At 37.5% G+C, this 19,948-nt stretch overlaps 2 protein-coding genes and 3 non-coding genes across 5 annotated transcripts in view; all 5 read right to left on the bottom strand.

Moving 5' to 3' along the window:
• Positions 1-2,795, bottom strand: part of MSH4 (mutS homolog 4) — a 96,841-nt gene extending 94,046 nt beyond the window's left edge. Inside the window, exon 1 of the mRNA XM_049616994.1 lies at positions 949-2,795. Coding sequence (XP_049472951.1) covers positions 949-1,189 — 241 coding nt within the window. The 5' untranslated portion in view covers positions 1,190-2,795. The remainder of the gene's footprint in view (positions 1-948) is intronic.
• Positions 2,796-2,878: 83 nt separating this feature from the next.
• Positions 2,879-11,507, bottom strand: RABGGTB (Rab geranylgeranyltransferase subunit beta). The gene is given in 10 exon segments (XM_049616988.1): positions 2,879-3,468; positions 4,054-4,203; positions 6,118-6,243; positions 6,918-7,028; positions 7,112-7,164; positions 7,998-8,103; positions 8,669-8,866; positions 10,090-10,197; positions 11,275-11,318; positions 11,321-11,507. Coding segments are annotated over 10 exon segments (1,224 nt in total). The 3' UTR covers positions 2,879-3,327.
• LOC125913834 (small nucleolar RNA SNORD45) lies at positions 8,457-8,528 on the bottom strand. Its single transcript, XR_007455125.1, has one exon. It is a non-coding gene; the product is annotated as a small nucleolar RNA SNORD45 (small nucleolar RNA).
• LOC125913833 (small nucleolar RNA SNORD45) lies at positions 9,711-9,794 on the bottom strand. Its single transcript, XR_007455124.1, has one exon. It is a non-coding gene; the product is annotated as a small nucleolar RNA SNORD45 (small nucleolar RNA).
• LOC125913832 (small nucleolar RNA SNORD45) lies at positions 10,357-10,435 on the bottom strand. Its single transcript, XR_007455123.1, has one exon. It is a non-coding gene; the product is annotated as a small nucleolar RNA SNORD45 (small nucleolar RNA).
• Positions 11,508-19,948: the final 8,441 nt, after the last annotated feature.

The following is a 19,948-nucleotide window of genomic DNA, read 5'->3' on the forward strand; positions in this document are numbered from 1 at the left end:
GAGGGAGAGGGAGAGGGAGAGGGAGAGGGAGAGGGAGAGGGAGAGGGGAGAATCCCAAGCAGGCTTGACACTATCAGCACTGAGCCTGACGTGGGGCTCGATCTCATGAACCTGGAGATCACAATCTGAGCTGAAAGCAAGAGTTGGACACTCAACCAACTGACCCACCCAGGCACCCCCCAAAAGTTTTAAATTCATTTGGATTCATTTCCCTGTTTGGGAACTTTCCTACTGATATATCAGAGTTGCCAGTTTTTCCACGAAGAGAGAGTTGTCTGAATATAAATAAGTCGAACTCGCATTGAAGTACATACATTTTTAAACTACTTAAACATATTATTCAACTGAATTAGATGAAACGCTAAATTTAATCTATTTTCAGGGCGCCTGGGTGGCTCAGTTGGTTAAGTAAGCCTCCGACTTCAGCTCAGGTCATGGTCTCGCGGTTCTTAGGCTCGAGCTCCGGGTAGGGCTCTGCGTCGGGCTCTGTGCGGACAGCTCAGCTTGGGATTCTGTGTCTCCCTCTCTCTCTGTCTCTCCCCTGTTTGTGCTCTCTCTCTCTCTCAAAAATAAATAAACATTAAATTAAAAAAAAAAATCTATTTTCGTCCTATCCTAGTTTAGGAGCCAAGCGGTTTAGCATTGCTATCACCAAACTCTTGCACAAATTCTCCCATTTGTCATATACTTGGGGCATATGCCCAAAGTACACCCTAAGTTATTTCAGTCTTCCTCAGAACTGAGCCATTTACCATTGCGACCTTGTAATAAAACCAATTTGCTAAGTCCAGTCACTCAGACCCAGCAAATTCCTAGAGCACCCCATTCTCATCCTCCAACCAAATCCCAACGGAACCTTCTCTGTGGTAATCGTCCACCCCCGCCCCTTGAACCTCCAGATGCTGCAGACCTCCGGCTGACAGGTGACTCCACCCAACCACTCCTTGCCTTGGGCTGGTCGGGTGCTGGGCGGGTGGCCATGGACACTGCTGCTGCTGCTGCTGCTCTGGTCGCCGGCGGCTCCAGACGTGCCCGGAGGTGTGGACGTGGAGGCCTGCGCTGAAGGGCGGCTCTGAGGAGTCTCCTGGAGTCCGATATTATAGCGACGACTCTGAATTCTAGCCTTTCCCAATGCGGGGGAGGCCGCAGGGGCAGAAGACGAGGTTGACGAGACCTCAGGCCTCAGCATCCTCAGGAATCTTTCCAGACAGAAGGTTGGGGTTTCTGAGCTGCGTCACCGCCCCGAAGTACAGAAGCGTCGAAGAACAGGGCTGGAGCCCCGTGCGCAGACGCACAGAGCTCCAGCGCGCAGGCGCACCGACCCCAACTTCCCCCATCCACACCTGGATCCTACCCACACCGGTGTTCAGTGCCTCCACCTCTCCCAGGATTTGGCTTTGTGGCTTTGAGCTTAATGAGGCACAACTCGGCTGAACCAAATCCTTCAGAGCCCATCGATGTCCATCCAATATGGTAGCCCCATTGTTAGTTACCACAGCACTCTATTTTACCAAAGGGGTTTGGTGCTTTTTAATTTTAACATTTCCCACATACCCTCAAATACGCTTTTGAAATTCTTTTTAAATGTACAAACTCTCCCTCACTGGACACTCAACGCCTGCTGGTGGAGACAAATTCAGTTTTCAGCCTAACATTGCTTCTATAGCAAAACACAGAAAAGTGCCACGAACCTCCTACAGCTTTAGTATCCACAAGGCTGTTATCACAAGATTGCCCTTCACCCATTAAGCACAGAACTATATACACAGTGCCCTAAGAACCAGGTCAAAAAAGATGAGCTCTCTCCCACAGTTCTCTATTTTTCATACTGTGGGTATGAATTAGTTAAGAACAGACTATACAAATCCAAGCTCTAGCTTTGCAACAAATGACTTTCAGGGCCTTTTACTTTTCTTGACTATGGAAATAGCAGTACCAACTTCATAGAGAAGCTAGGATTGAGAAAATACCCTGGATACTATTAGAAGATACTTAAAAACATTACTAAATGGGCACCTGGGTGGCTCAGTGCTGACAGCTCAGAGCCTGGAGCCTGCCTCAGATTCCTTGTCTCCGTCTTCTCTGCCCCTCCCCTGCTGGTACTCTCAAAAATAAACGTGAAAAACATTTAAATATTACTAAACATAGCGTTTAAGTACACTTGTGACGTCACTGCTGTACACCTGAAACTAATGCAACATTATGTAAAAACTGATTTCAGGCAGCTGTTACCTCAATAAATCAGGTGTTTACAGCCTAGTTCACCCAGTTCCAATGACACCATTTAAATGAGATTATGTTCTATCCAAAGTTTAAGAATCAAAATAGTGGCAATTCATCCTAAACTCTTCAAATTAGTTAACTGTCAAAATAATTTCAACAATCTCGTTAAGCACCTTTTCTTCAAAATGTTAAAATGGACATTGGTGAATGAGGTCTAAGTGAACCATCACTATTCACTCTACCTCCAACGTGGGGCTTGAACTCACCACAAGAGTGCCATGCTCTACCGACTGAGCCAGCCAGGAACCCCACTAATCCTTATTCTTAAAAGGACTATTAATATAGAATATTGCCAACATGCTTGAGAAAATTTCAACTTCCGTACTTCATTTTCACCAAGAATGTAAAACTCACAGAGAATACTCATCTGTGCTTCTGAAAATACAGGTTCAAAAAATATTGTGGCAACTATCAACTTCCATTTCCTTGAAGGCCAACAATTCCTTGGGAATAGCTGGCACTGTGACATAAAATCATAAAAAATAAGAGTAAAGTATATTCAAATTGCAATCCTACTCTAAGATGGTGAAATGCACCATTTACCTAAATTACTTTGTGACCAATTCAGAGTAGCCATAAACTTATGAAACAGTCCCAAATTTCAAAAGCCATTTATTCTTGTGCATCTTTTAATTCATATATGGATGGGTTTATCAATTTTTATTAATATTCACATTCTCATTGACATAGACCAATTTACATTAGCCATTATTATATAACATGAAAGAAGCACATGGAAAAAATCAAGTAGAACACAATACTTCTTTAAATAGTTCTTTAAACTGAGCTTGCTGTTAAGGAAACATACAAATAAATACACTGAAGCAGAAACAAATAATTGTACTCAGAATAATAGCATTGCAGAAGGTAATCTAAAGCTGATACAATAAAGATCTTTATTTTACATTATGTATAAGTACATAATTAATATTCATATACAAAATAGTAACACAGCTTTTAAGTCTGATAAGCACTTTAAGCACATTAAGTTTGATAAGCACTTTTGTTAAGATAGCAAAACTATACTAAGCAATGTCTCACTGTCTAGCTCACTAGTTCAGGCTGGACATTCACTCTCCGAAGTACTTCTTCAGGCATGCAGAAAACAGGACTAACAGGTTTGATCTGTTCTTCTCCCAAAAGTGACAATCCAGCAATTCCAAATAAAGTATGAAAAGGATCCACCTATTTAAAAAATAAGAATTTATAAAGTATTACAAATGAAAACTTCTGAAACTCTACTTCTGAACAAGTTATACTGGATCCCATTGTATTTTACTTTAATAAATGCTTAATTCTTCTAAAATAAAAGTGATGGGGGTGCCTGGGTGGCTCAGTTAAATGTCCAACTTCAGCTCAGGTCGTATCTCACGGCTGAGGAGTTTGAGCCCCATGTTGGGCTCCGTGCTGACAGCTGAGAGCCTGGAGCCTGGCTGGGATTGTTGTGTCTCCCTCTCCCTCTCATAAACAAATAAACATCGAAGAAAAAAAAAAAAAAAAAAAAATTAAAATATGTATGTATAAAATAAAAATGATGGCTTCAAATTCTGTTTTTAACACAGGACCTTTACCATACACTACTTTTCTTGACAAGTGATAAGAAATTTCTGTACACTTGTTTTATATCATCTGTTCTCAAATTAAAATTATCAGAAGGGTATCCTACTTTGCATACTATCCCATTTCCATGCCTGGAAATGCCTGGAAACATAAAAGTAACTCAAAGCAACACTGAAAATGTAACTAACAAGATGTCAGAAATATACTTGCCATATCTCCTGGTCGATCTGCAAATCCTCCTGTTTCTTCATCTTGACATGCTAAAATGAAACTTCGCAGTTTCTCTCTATCAATCCAATGAAGCCTTCCAATTATCTTTAGGGAAGCCAACACCCACCATGAATAGCATACATCTGGTAACTAGGAGAAAAAAAAAAAGCCACAAGAGAATTGCCACAATTTTATTCTCTAGTCCAAACATGGGGTGGGGGAGGATTAGAATTAAAGATAATCTCTAGAATTAAAGATAATCACTGGAAAACAAACATTTCAATCCACAGATACCCATGCTAAAAGTTTCAGAGCTTTGTTACTCAGTGAAAACTATACCTGTACCTCTATTTTATGTGCAAAGAATGCCCCTTATGCTAATGTTATGATATACCTGCTTAAAGACAGTCTAAAGCCTAGCTCCTCAAAATATAGGTCACTTGGGTTTAAAAAACGCAGAACATCTCACCTTCAATTGAAGAATCATTTCAACAAAATCAATGGGTGATTCATAGGTGTATTAAAAGCTCTCCTACACTAAGTGTAGATTCCTGGCAATCCCCACCCTGACCCATTTTCTAATTGTCCAAGATTATCCAGGTTTTTCACTGGACCTTAACTAGCTAGAAACCACCTATGGATACTTCCCTACCCCTTACCCTATTCATAAATGTTGAGCAAGCAAAGCTTAACAAAAATACAGTGATCTAGACAAAAGCACCACCATGCCTTATTATTTTTGGTCAAAAATCCAGCTAGCTACAGTCTTTGAGTCATTATCTAGACAATGTTTTGTTTTTTTAAGCTTTATTATTTATTTTTGAGAGAGAAAGCACGAATCAGAAAAGGAGAGGGAAAGGGAAAGGAGGAGGAAGAGAGAGAATCCCAAGCAGGCTCTGCACTATTAGCAGATCCCTACGTGGGGTTTGACCCCATGAACTATGAGATCATGACCAGAGCTGAAGTTGGATGCTTAACCAAATGAGCCATGCAAGCACCCCAAAAGATTTTATATGCATAAACGGTTTTTATAAGACAAGTCTTACAATCTGCTCTTCAGGATAATTACGTAGTTGCAATAAGACTGTATGTCCCACAATGCTAAAAACATTTACTATCTGGCCCTTCCAGACCCAATTTAGAGAATGTGTGATAACTAAAGAGAAATGCAAACTATGAAGGAAAGCTGGATTCCCTTCCCTCCAAATCAAAATGTCAAAAATTGGGTTTTTCTTTAAAAAAATTTAATAAAGGTTTTAAATGAAAGCTTTTAGCAGAATTTTTAAAAATCATTGATTTTCTAAGTTATTTGTCCTTTCACCCAGTAAGTAGACATGGCGATTTCTACACAAGATACAGGTGTTCACTTAATAGCCCTCCTTGGGGGGGGGGGGGCACCTAGGTGGCTCAGTTAAGTGTCCAACTTCAGCTTAAGTCACAATCTCAGAGTTCGTGATTTCAAGCCCAATATCAGGCTCTGTGCTGACAGCTCAGAGCCTGGATGGAGCCTGCTTCGGATTCTGTGTCTCCCCCTCTCTTGTAGCCTCCCCACCCCACCCCCCAAAATAAACATTAAAAGAATTTAAACACAATAGCCCTCTTTGGGTCCCAGATACAAACAAAACTTTTAACGCATGACTGATTTTCCTTGGTATAGGTCTAGAACTAAAAGTTTAAAGAAATAGCTACATTTCTATCCCTGGAAAATACAAGGCCTTCAGGACAGGGAAAAGGACCCTTTAAGAATTCATATACTAAGTCTAAATACAAATATACTTTAAAGCTAAGAGTTATTTGCCATTTTTTTTGTTTTCCCTCAGATTCTACTTCAGGATAGGGAAGACTGAAGACAGCATCAGAAAGTAGCATACACATCTTTTCTTCAAGAGTCTTTTAAATGGATACCTTAATAAGTATCTCAACTCTAATTTTTTGCCAAGGCCATTTTTTTAGGATGTACAACTGAAAATTTTCAATGGGGGTGGAAAAACAAGCTCATTAACAATTTACAAAAAGCTATAATAATAAAGCTACTAGAACACAGTATATCTGATGAAACTATACCTTCTCTGGCCTTCCATTGAGTCCACCTGATGGTAACTGTCGTTCACAAAGCCACCAACCGAGTAAATCAGAATTTACTTGATGCAACTGGCTAGTAATAGCCAGAAATCCTGTGCAACAATAGATCTAAAATTACAGACATAAAGTACATGTATATAATAATTTTTCAATAGTAATAATGATAAAAACTACTCAAGTAAAAAGCCAATTTATGTCTAAAAACTTGGTTTCTATTAAAAAGTTAGAATTGCAAACATGTAAATATCACCTAACTACCTGAACAAATCCAAACATACTAATTCTAGGATCCAATTCTGTAATGAAATACTATTGTCAAAATTTTTTCATGGCTAAAAGCCAATTTTTTTCCCCAAGATTTTATTTTTAAGTAATCTCTATACCCAACATGGGGCTCAAACTCACAACTCCATGATCACAAGTCACATGCTCTATGGACAGAGAGCTAGCTAGGTGCCCCTAAAAAGCAAGTTTTATTTGACAACTATTTACAGATACAATGTGCAACAGTACAAATACTCTTTACAAACACAATTAGCCTCTCTGGCACAAGCAAATAGGTGTTCAGGAGAGGTGGGGAACAGGATGCTAGAACATACTACTGTAAAAATGCCTTCCTTTATCTGCATTTAAGCAATTCTTATGTAAAATCCCACATTATAGTATATTTAAGTTAACTTCATTCACATTCAACAGACACAAACTGCCATTAATATTTTAGCAGTTTACCACACTAGTTATCCCTTCAAAGTTGACAATTTTAATCCACATTAATAAATTACCTGTCCAGCATGGGATTCAGAACCTGGCCTGCAACCAAATCCACCATCAAAGTTCATACACGATAAAACAAATTCAATTGCCTTTTCCACATTAATAGCATCTAACTTCCCCTACAAACAGAAAAAAATAAGCCTATTAGATTCCAGAATAATCATGGGCACTTAATTATTCCAATACAATATTCAAAACTTACCAACAGGGCCAAAGTTGCCACCGCACAAAAAGAGAATCTTGTATCAATTTCTCCTAAAAGAAAATGGAATCAAATCAAAACATAAGTGCTACCAGAGGAACCTGACCCTAATATATAATGCAGGTTAACTAACAAACTGCACGGTTAAATTTCCAAGAGTTCAAGCTTAATATTTACTTTTTGGGCACTAGGAGGAAAGCTAAATCTGAAGCAAAATCACTTCTGAGGAAACCAGTAACTAGAAAATAGTTTTGTCAAAAATACAGCAATTTATCTGAAGTTGCTTAGAATGCCCAGAAAGGGAAGATAACGAACACAGAACCAAAAGGACTATTCAATTTCTAATAATGACAATGAACTTACCCTATTATATAAAAGTGTATTTTCACATCCCATGAAGCAGCTGGTCTCTCCGGCCTGCACTGTATTCAGCCCTAAAGCAGAGATTATCTACATTTATCAAATATAGTACTATGTACTATTCCCTCCCTCCACTCAAATATCCAGTAAGTTTGTAAAGTTTTTTGACTATTTTTCCCTTGCCAGTAAATAGTTTGAAAAAAACTTTACAAAGTCACCAAATACTGGGGAAAAAAATTTCACCTACCTCATCTTTTAGACTGGCCCCCTCTGTTCCAGTTCTCCTGTATGCTGATATAACTACACAGTGCATGCTGGAACTTCCAGCAGACCATTTAACTTCAGTTAGACCAGCTGCTTAGTGGGACCTGAAAAGATCAAAAACTTAAAAATCTCCTTATAATTATTAGCAAAGTCTCCAATTCATTGTACTTAAAATTTTTCAACAAAGTTTATCACTACAATCAACACCAAAACAGAATTTAAAATTGGTTATTTTGGGTAGCATGGCTTAGAATGACATTACCCCATATATCTCCAGCAAAAGAACCATCTTCTTTCTGTAGACTCTGAACATATTCCACAACTTTATTTACATCAATAACATTAATACTATCATACAGAGTAAGAATCTGTAACAAAAACAAAACATGTTAAGTAAATACCTCTTCAACACTGCTAAGTTTGTTCTGATGTTTTCCTCAATGACACTTTAAATTGTTAAGCAAACATGTCCTTTTGTCTATGCATACTGCAAATCTGCAGGCTATCTTCTATTATGCCACAGGCTTTATCAACAAACCCAAATTGGTAACATAAAGCATTCATCCCCTACACACAAACTATACCTTAGCATTCTAAGACCTTTAAATATACTATTTAAACCCCTAATTGTGCATTTTCACTAATATGAAAATCAACATTTAACTCTACCTGGAGATTTTCAAATTATTTACATATAACAAAGACAAACATTTTATCATTCAAGGTCTCAGTGGAATTTTACTATTTACATCAACTTTGGATTCAGCTAATACATGCCATCACATCATTGACCTTGTAGAATACAGGCTTCATTTGAAAAGAGAAACTTGTTTGACATAGACATCAATTTTGTCATACTCCTAATACCCAATTTTTGCGTTCTCAAGTAAGAAAATACACTGCCAAGACTGTTAAATTTTAATAAATATTTACCTGGACAGCACTTAGAGTGTACAAAAGATGAGGATCATGTCCGATACTAGCACTTATTCCACCACACTCGTGTTGACAGGACTTAATAAACATCAGAATTTCTTCTCTATTCATCCGATGTAGTTGTCCCATGAGATCCATTACAGTCAGACCCCAATAGATACCACTCATTCTCAAATACTCAGACATACAGTATTCCTAAAATACACAATGACTTTAATGTGCCAGTTTGAACTGATGCAGGGTAAAAGTGATGGAACATACAAAGCTAACTAACCACACATACTGTTTAATTCAGTTGATCCTAACATCATCAGTATTGATTTTAAATTTGTGCCTCTCAAATTTGGTGGGGGGACAGTATCTGAGAGGCATATGATAAATTCACCTGTGACTGACAATACAAACAGGACTTCAATCTCTCCTAAGAGCCAACCAGAAGTAGAAGTGAAAAATATACCAACCATTTTCAAGTTTGGGGAAAATATTTCTTTCAGAGTACTTAACATCATTATTTATTAGACATCTATCCTATTGATATATGGAACATGTACAAAGCCCATCTATTACCTATTAGTTACTGATACAACTACTTGAAAACCAAAATGGCCAAAGCATGCAAAAGATAAAATAGCCAACAACAGCTCATCAAAGAAAAATAAAAACTGGTAGAGAGTCCACCGATGTTATTACATACTAAAATTTTGAAATCAGGTGAGTGGTCTTAGTTTGCTGTGAACCCAAATTCAGGGTTTAAATAATAGGTTGGTAAGCACTAGATTAAAAAGGCAGGGATAAGTTAAGACTTAATCCTTGAGTCATCCAGGGAAAAGATAAACATGGCCCTTAACAACTCCATAATGAGGTTATGAGAACTTAAGTCACAAATTCATCAAAACTAGCCAAGATGGTCAATTCAATTGTTGTCTGGATACTACTAGGAAAAATATTTACTTTGAGTTGTATGTTACTCAACGTTTCTGAGATTGTCCCAGGGAGGAAAACTATTCAAGGTTTTGAAACTTAGGGTAAGGACTTTTTCAAGGTCTCAGCGTAATTCTAGAGCTAAAGTATTATTACACATCAGCCATATACTCAGGTAATACATGCCAACACATCACTGACCTTGAAAGTAATACCCACAAAGTACAAATCTCTTTTGTACCTCAAACCTCTTACAAATCTAGGCAGATGGTAATCTATTTTGTCTGCCAAATCTTCTAAGAACCATCGTTAATGCTGATGTACTCTCAACCTGATGTCCAAAGGCACACTGAATGCACCTCAGAGAAGAATCTTCAGTGCTTTGGCGTGCAGGAGTTACCATTTTTAAGAAACATGCGCCATTCCTGACCTACTGACTGCTTATGCATTATAGATTCACTTCAAAATAAATTTTCAACGTAAAATCATATACATACATAATCGTCTTTCTTTGAGCCATAGGATGCAATATAATCTGCATGCTTCTCTAACAATAGGGTGTCAGGTGCATCTGACTTGATAGTAACATCCTTCTGCGGTGTGCCCTTTCAAAACAAAAAAGCAGTGATTTCATAACTGTTCTTATTTTAATACTTGACCCCAGTTTGTATATTCAACATACATTTGAATTTTTCACTTTGATTTCATCTTGCCACACAAAAACAGTTAAGCACTAAAGCCGTGGTAAGATTCGGGTAATTTTTCAGGTCTCAGAGTAATTCTAGAGCTAAAGTAGTAATAATCAACTTCGGATTCAGAATACATGCCAGCTCATCATTGACCCAAAAAATTATTACCCGTATCTGCTGTTGCTTACCGTTCACTTAAGAGTTTTAAGTAAAATAAACACCACAGAAAATCCAAGCTTATCAATTCAGGGCAACTGAAGGTTTACATGTAGCAGCAAGCTGAAGCATAAATATATATATACCTAGCGTATAATTTGCAGTTAAGTTCTTTAATGAAATTTTACTAATCCTAGAAATTCAGGTTTCAGAGCCACCTCTACACACTCCAAAGATTATTCAATTTATCAAGGAAATATTTCCTTTAGCCTCATCTTTTCCAGCTTTTTAGTCTTAGTTTCTTCATTTGCAGCAAGCTCTCAGGAAATGAGGACGTTGCTCCAGTTCCTGAACTTCTGACCTAGCTCATTGTGATCGAGACAGCACTATCTCATTGTTAAGTAGGTCATGACGTAGATTACCAAAAAAGAATTTAGTGAATTTCCACCAGATCCCACCTAAAATTTACATCTTCAAAGAGAGCATACCAGTAATGACTCTACAGATTTTGAACCATACAATATTAAGAAAGTAAACAGGAACCACCAACTGGCGCGGCTTTTTGAACGATTAAGAAATCGGGCCGTCGGACCTTGAGGCCTGCCTCTTAGGAAGAAGCCTAGATAAAATTAGAAGCCGTAATTGAGCCCGCGAGATCTGCAGAAAATGCTGAGTAATACTTCACCCTCTCCCAGCCCCAAAGAAACCTTGCAAGGCCCGTATCTCAAGCTAACCATTCTCTAATACTTGCGAAAATACCCTAAGGTAACTGAGCCGCTTGGTATCATTCCACCTGGATTGCACCCGAGCACCAACCCAAAACACAACCTCACTCACCATGTCTGAGACCGAAAAGAGAACTTCGGTCGGTTCCTGGGGAGAGTTAGGCGGCACGCGCCTGCGCAGAAGCGCCCCTTAGGTCCCTTCTGAGCACCAGCATAGCTGACCACACTTGTGCCTGTAGGATGGAGCCTTTGCGTGGCTGCTCTAGGACCCCGCCGACTGCTCATAGCTGTCCTCGCTGCCTGAGCCCAAATTCTTTGGCGCCCGTTTCTTCGTCCCGTAAACATCTCGATTTGTCTAAAAGTTTTAAGTAATATTTAAATATCTGAATTACTTTTAAGAAGTCATTTGATTTTGACGTTCTTTGAACTCTGAAGAGCTGAAGTAGCTGGTAATTGGTAGAGTTCTTGCACGTAGTAAGTATTCAATAAACGTTTTTTGAGTAAATGTTAATGAAATAAATGTTCCCATTTCCCTCCTGTTTGCCTTCGTACCGGATGCGACTCACTCGCCTACTCCCTTCTCTTCTTCAGGAAGTGCTAACAGTTGAAAAGTTTTGTAAATTACTTTTGAAAAAGAAACACTCATGTTCCTATCACAAGGTTTCCACTAAATTCAGATTTGCTAGGGGTGTTATTGCAGCTGTTTTCGTTTGTGCTTTCTTAGGTCGTTCATACTTTGGCATTTTGAGCACCCATTAGAAAATATTGGCCCCCATACCCTTACAATTTATTACATTCAGTAACGATTTGGAGAAGAGTTCCTGACACAGTGGGCTATCAATATAATGGGCTATCAGTAATTGAGAGTGTTGAATCTGCTATAATGGTAGATTTCATTATTTCTCCCTGCAATTCCATTGATACTCCCATGTATGTTTGAGGCTACTTTATTAAATGCATGTAAGTTTAGCATATATTTCTGGTGGGTTGAGCCTTTTACCATTAAGTGATGACTGTCTCTAGCCCTAATACTTTTTATCTTAAAAAGTCTTCCCTAAATATTAATGTGATTTCGCCAGCTTTCTTTTGCTTCTAAGTCAGATCGGAGAGGGATGTAGAGGGAAGGAAACCAAGGAAGAGAGGGAGAGGTCACACTTCCTGGGAAAAGCAATGCTCAAAGTAAGAATAATGCAAGCATCAGATCCAAAAAGTAACATTCAGATTGAGTCCATAACTGCTGAAAAAATGAAGAACAAGCCTCACTTCCTACTTTATAAATTCATTCAACAAGTATTTATTGGATGTCTAGAATGTGCCAAATATTATTCTAAGTTCTAGGGGTGTAATGATCAGCAAAATGGAAATCTGTGTAGGAAGCATAAGTTCTAGCAATTCTTTTAATTACATTCAGCAATTCTATTTATAGATACTTATCCTACAAATAGTCTTTTGGGTATGAAGTGACCTATGTGCAAGAATATTCATAGCAGCAGTCTTTATTAGCAAAAGGTTACAAATACCTTAATTACCATCAAAAGGTTAAATAAACTACACTGTATTCATTATGCAGTCATTAAAGAGAGGAAGCTCTGCATACATTGCTATGGAAAGATCTCTAAAATATATTAAGTGAAAACAAAAACAAAGTGCCAAGCTATGTATGTTGTGCTACTATTTGTGTGGAAAACAAAGTAGGAAAATATATGGATGTATTTGTAAATGCACAGAATTTCTAAAAGCAGTTGCCTACAGGAGGAGGATACTGGGGACAGGATTTAAGGAAGGCTTCTTTTTCACTGAATATGCTGGTACTTTTGAAATTTGGTATATCTTACCTCCTCAAAAAATAAAAATATCCCCCCCCCAAAGAAAAATAGTTATAAAAATAAACAAAAACCCTAATTTTGAAAAAACAAGTTCATCTCTGTCTCTAGGCCTGTGCTGTGTAATATAACTAAATGGGACGCTTGAGATGTAGTGAATCTGAATTGAGACGTGTTATAAAGTATAAAACGCACACCCTATTTCATAGACTTAGTAGGAAAAATAAAGTAAAATATCTCATTAACAATTTAAAAAGTAAATTGCTAAAATCATATTTGGATATATTGGGTTAAGTAAAACATATTCTTTTTTCAAAGTTTATTTATTTTGAAAGGTAGAGAGAGGGAGACAAAAACATACTCTTTTTTAAAAATTTTTTTTAATGTTTATTTTTTGAGAAAGAAAGAGGGCGTGCACGCAAGCGGGGGAGGGGCAGAGAGAGAGGGAGACAGAATCCAAAGCAGGCTCCAGGCTCTGAGCTGTCAGCACAGAGCCTGAAGCAGGGCTCAAACTCATGAGCAGAGAGTGGAGCCTTGAGATCATGACCTGAGCCTAAGTTGGATGCTTAACGGACTGAGCCATCCAGGTGCCCCTTTCCTAAACTTTTTATATTAGTTTATTGATCAAATTGGCTAACTTAACTCCTACATAAATTTTAAGATCTTTAAAATTGTAAATTTGGCTTCCATTAAATTGAATCAACAATGAAACAAGATTGAAGCAAACAAAATAAAAAATGAAATTTTTTTCCAACTGTAAATTGGAATTATATAATTTCTTTAATTTTTTTTTTTTTTGGTAATGTTTTATTTATTTTTGAGACAGAGAGAGACAGAGCATGAACAGGGGAGGGTCAGCGAGAGGGAGACACAGAATCTGAAACAGGCTCCAGGCTCTGAGCTGTCAGCACAGAGCGCGACGCGGGGCTCGAACTCAGGACCACGAGATCATGACCTAAGCCGAAGTCGGCCACTTAACCGACTGAGCCACCCAGGCGCCCCGGAATTATATAATTTCTACGAACCTTAGAAAATTTAAAACCTTGAACTGATACTGAGTTAATTAATAATCATGGCAAACCTAGATTGTTTTTTGGATAGAATATTAAACCCTTGATTACCAAGCCTGATTTTAAGTTTATATACTTTTGTTTCTTATTTTGATATGCTATGTAGTAAGTGATACCTTTGGGTCAAGTTAATAAATGTTTCTTTTTGTTGCATTAATGTATAAAAGGATATGTATAGCTGAACAAAGTTGTGTTAATGCTCATGAGTTTTGATGATCTGCTGAAATATTGATATGTGACAAACAATTCTCAATGACCTGCCTCCCACGTTTCTCTAGGAGTTGGTTTCTCTGGGAAGTTAGTTTCTTTAAATATAATAAGGATTACTGTATAACTATAATAGTAGCAATCGTTACAGAAAAATACAACTATGTATGTGTTTTTATTTTTCAAGAGAAAAGTGCAGTTTTGTTCCAAATTATCAGTTTGTTCTACAGTATGAAAAAGCATAGTGAAAGACAATTTCAGGAAAGTGAATTTTATTTGCCTTGATATGTAGTACCTGCATCTGAAAAGACACTGGAATATGCTACAATTTTGGCAAAGTTCAGTCAGTTTTAAGGGGCTTGCTTCCTTGGTTGAGCCATCAATCCCTAAGGTAGAAGGTTAATCTTTACCTTCTGCCTAGATAGCAGAGATTTTGTCTTAACCAGAATAAACTTTCATTGCTCTATGTGTCATATCTTTAATTATTAAAAAGAAACAAGGAAAAGATTTTTATTTGAGAAACATCTTAAACTTCTTATAATCAAATTATAGTACATTCTTCTGTATTTTTTAAATTTATTGTCCTTTAATTAAGTATATAACCAAGTATTCTTTGTCAGTATTCAGGATTCTTTGCACCTATAATCCTATCTTAATCAAATGATCAATCATCTCTGATATCATGACCTTCCCAGGGTCAAATCTTGAATGAAGAAAAATCAAAATTTCAGGTTATATTTTACACGTAAATGCATCTTTGAAAATTCTTGGGGGGTGGGGAGGAGATCTGTTCTTTCACCTTTTAAAAAGAAAGATATTAGAAATAATAAAGTTTATGTATTCCATGTTTAATTATCAACACTATTGTGTGAGCTTCATAAGAAAAGTTAGTAAATAAATCAGATCAACTCAGCCTTCTTTAGCTTAAATTTGTGTAAAGTGTTGTTAATATAAAAATGGCCAAAATTATGTGCTTTATAAAAAAGCCCTGGAGATTTGCCAATGTTGTTTCCCTTAAGGGAAATAATGGTTAAAGTTTTGTGAAACAGTTACGCACTTTGCTTTCATAGAGACTTTTCACTTACTTCCATTCTTTTATCGGATATAGTAATTAACTATAATCTTCAATTTTAGTCATTGCAATGAATTGAATGTTTTTGTCTCCTCAAAATTTATATGTTGAAATCCTCGTCCCCAAAGTGATGGTATTAGGAAGTGAGGGCTTTTGGAGGTAATTAAGTCACATAGAGGTGGACTCCTCATGGATGAGATCAATACCCTTTAAAAAGGGGACCCCAGAGAGCTCTCTCACCCTATTTCTGCTATGTGAGAATATAAGAAGTTAAGTCAGGTGCTTTGATGTTAGACTTTCCAGCCTCCAGAACTGTAAGAAATAAATGTTGGCTGCTTAAGCCACCCAGTCTATGGTTTTGTTAAAGTGGCCTGAGCTAAGACAGTCATATTTTACTTTATAATACTTTACAATAGTTTCTGATTTACTCTGATGCTAACTTGAAGGCTGTACTGTAAGCTACAGGCCAAAGTTTGTGCATGCAGGGACAGTCTCAAAGCCTCATGGAAAGGCTCAGGTACTTTAAATTACTGATAGATACTTCAAAGAATAGTCTTTTGGGTACAGACTTACAAGTGGGCATAGCTTAGGCAAGTTTCACACCATACCATTAGACTCAGTCAGGATTTCTAGAACTCTTTAGTTTGGAAAAAAACAGCTTCTTGAAAGCAGTTCCTTGACTCAAGATCCCACAGAACAATTACAGAGAACTGAATGAGCCAAGGAGGGGAACTTAATCACGGTTACTTGTTTGGAATATTGGTTATGTGGTTGTAATGTTCTGTTTCTATGGGTATATGAAGAAGCCCTTTTTAATTCTTAGGCTGTCTTCAATTTAGTGGACTGTGCTTTTGTAAACTGGAAGTTTAAAATGGTGTCTGATTCCCACCTAGTCCCTAGAATTCAGAAACATTTTCTGAATCTCCTTACATTTTATGGCAGTATTCAAAATGAATCTTTTTCTTTTTGAGTTTATTTATTTATTTTTGAGAGAGAGCACAGTGGGGGAGGGGCAGAGAAAGAGAAGGAGAGAGAGAATCCCAAGCAGGCTTTGTACTGCCAGTGCGAAGCCCAACTCGGGGCTCAAACCCACGAATTATGAGATCATGATCTGAGCAGAAGTCAGGTGCTTAACCGGCTGAGCCACCCAGGTACACCATGATTTTGTATTCTTGTTTATAATTAAGCAAATTGATTATGTAACCAAGGCCATACCTGGAGTGTCATATTTGAGAATAATTCTCCTTTAATCAGGTTTGACAAGCATATTATCAAAAAAACAAGTTGACTATGTATGTTGAGTCAATGTTTACAATGCTGTCCTGGTAAAATTGGAATTGGTAACTGGCTTACAGGGTTCCAGTCTTACAGGTGGTTAGGAAGGGCCCGTTTGGGCAAGCCAGGAACCTTAGTAAATTTTGGAGATGCTGAGGAGAGAAAGTCACTCAAATTCTTAGGTACTACTTGAGAACTCTGGTGCAGAATTGCTTGACTTTGGTTCTAGATCTAGCCTTGAGATCGCAAATTATAGAGGCTTTTAAAAGTCTGAGTGTCCCTATGAAAACTTTCAGACAGAAGTTAATTCTGCAGCTTTGGTAATTGTTCAGCACAGTATGTCTTTGGATTTACAAAGTAAATTCAAGGAGGCCTACATGGTTCATTAACACTGTGGCAGTAATCAGGCCAAACCTAATGAAACCTGCCTTTTTAGAACAAAATTAATCTTGGCAGGTTATTTATGATCACAAGGAAGAAACTGTCAAGAAACACTGTGAAAAACTTAGAAATGGGTAAAAGGAATTACTGAGTGTCCATTTAGTGGAGTGGTAGGTTTTATCTAATGGATTCTGAGGGTAGTATCTGAAGTGCTATGTATCTATAATTGTCTTCCTATTGACTAGTCTGTTTTACCATTCTGTAAACTCAAAAAAAGTTAAATTATAGAAAATGGATAGTAATGTAAACGAACTACAGTTGATTTCTGCTCAGTGGAAAAGATGACCCCTTTAGATTTTATTGCCCTATAAGATATTAAACAGTTTTATATCTATTAGCAAATTTTAAGCATTTCTAATTGCCTATATGTTTGTTTTTCAAATTCTCCCTTATGCCAGTTTAAAAAAATTTTTTAATGCTTATTCATTTATTTAGAGAGGGAGAGAGACAGAGTGCAAACAAGGAGGGGCAGAGAGAAGGTAAGAGAGAACCCCAAGCAGGCTCCAGTGCTGTTAGCACAGAGCCCCATGCAGGGCTTGATTTCACTAACTGTGAGATCATGACTTGAGCCAAAATCAAGAGTAGGACGCTTAACCCACTGAGCCTCCCAGGTGCCCCATCCCTTATGACAGTTTTAATACCTCATTAATTCCCTCATTCATTAATGAGTTAAATGAAATTTTTAACATTTTTTAAGTGTTTCCTGTAGGATTTGATTTTTTTTTTTTTTTAGTGTTTATTTATTTATTTTGAGATAGCATGAGCAGGGGAGAGGCAGAGAGAGAGGGATAGAGAGAATCCCAAGCTGGCTCCATACTTAGCACAGAGCCTGATGTGGGGCTTGATCTCACAACTGTGAGATCATGACCTGAGCCAAAATAAAAAACTGGACACTTATGTAGTATTTAATGTTGTCTCCAAAGACCTTTTGTAGTACTTGATCATGGGTAATACATTAAAATAAGTGGATGTCATTCTAAAAGCCATATAAATAGCCATTTTTTAAACCCAGAGAAGGCTTGGTATAATTTCCTCTCCCTTTATGCAAATTGATGACTATGGCACATTCCTTATTCATTAAAATTGCCAGAAATATACCAGCTCTGCTACAAAACTATGCCTTTTCCAGAAACCATCAATTCAGAGATATAGGCAACTAACAATCATGTTTATGGTCTATGATTCTTCCTACCCTCCTGGCTGTAATGGCCCTAGCCAGTCAGCTTATATAAGTGGTAGGAAATCTAACATATATAAATATTAGGTCTTGTTCTATTTTAGGATTGAAGAAACAGAGAAAGCTAGGCTACAGAACGAGAAAAAAATGAAATGTGACAGAAGTAGAGTTGAAAGGTAGAAAAATATTATTGCATGGATTTCTAAAGTTATTTGGCTTCTAGACCCTTTCTAAAACTTACTTCATTCCTGCCCTTTTGATCCATGAGGCACTTCAATGTACTTAAAATACATTTGTTCATTTTTTAAAGTAGGTTCCATGCCCAATGTGGGGCTTGAACTCAGGAGCCTGAAATCAAGAATCAAATGCTCTACCAACTGAGCCAGCCAGGTGCCCCTGTTCACTTTTTTCTTAAAGTCATTTAAGTTCATTTGTGTTACTAGTGACTAAAAAGTCTTAATTGATAGTTATATAATGGCTTAATATTTATAATCAAGGGTACATTAACATTATCATCATATGGCTTTGGAATACATTTATAGGTCTAGAAGCTTTATGTTTAGAATTGGTAGGTAAGTTTTTGGACTTATGTATTATAAATTCAAATCTGCATTTGGAATATATTCTATTTAACTTGTAATTTCTTTGTAATACTCAGGAAGTCTCTAAATCTCCTTACCAATCTCTGTCATTGAAGTACAATTTCATAACTGAGCATGAAAAAAGCACTCTTTTAAATATTTTTTGTAAAAGATTAGATTTTTATTTTTATAATTAAGTGGCAACAGAAGAATGTATTTGGTTTCTGCCCTCAGTCCCTGGCTCTGAACTCCTAAAACTCTTTGAATTTGCTGAGTATCTGTTGTTATTCATGACAAACACAAAAGATGGTATCTGAGTTTATGCTAATGAGGTGACTTCAGGTGGGGCCCCTAGATGGGAATTTAGGATGGGGCTGATCACCAGAAAGATTAAGCAATCAGATGATTGTGTTACGGGTTGAATTGTGTTCCCACAAAATTCAACAGTTGGAAGCCCTAACCTTTCCCCATGTGATTGTATTTGGATGTGGGCTGTGAGACAAGTGATTAAGGTCAAATGAGGTCATAAAGGTAGGGCCCTAATCTAATAAGACTTGTGTCCTTATTTGAAGAGAAAAACACCAGACCCTTCTCTCTCCTCATGTGCACAGAGGAGGCCGTGTGAGAACACAGTGAGAAGGTGGCACTCGACAAGCCAGGAAGAGATCTCACCAGAAACCAACCCAGATGGCACCTTGATCTTGGACTTGTAGCCTCCAGAACTGTAAGAAACTAAAGTTCTGTTGTGTAAGCCACCCAGCCTGCAACATTTTGTTCTGGCAGCCCTAGCCACTAATACAGGTGGGAACTTTCAGCCCCACCCTTGACCTAAGGGGAGGAGATAAGGGCTAAAGATTTTCCATAAAAACTCTAGAACAAGAGATCTATGAGTTTATAGGTTGGAGAACCGAGGTACTAGGAGGGTGGTGCAACGGGAGAAGGTATGAAAGCTCTGTGTATCCCCTTATAGCTCGCCCTATACATCTGTCTCTTATAGTTGACTGTTCCTCAGTTGTATCCTTTATAATAGTGTTTTTCCTGAGTACTGTGTGCCATTCTAGCAAATTATTGAATCTAAGGGTGGATCATGGGATCCATTTGTATCCAAATTACATTTGTATCCAAATTACAAAGAAGTGT

Source organism: Panthera uncia (assembly GCF_023721935.1).
Source record: "Panthera uncia isolate 11264 chromosome C1 unlocalized genomic scaffold, Puncia_PCG_1.0 HiC_scaffold_4, whole genome shotgun sequence".
Classification (NCBI taxonomy): domain Eukaryota; kingdom Metazoa; phylum Chordata; class Mammalia; order Carnivora; family Felidae; genus Panthera; species Panthera uncia.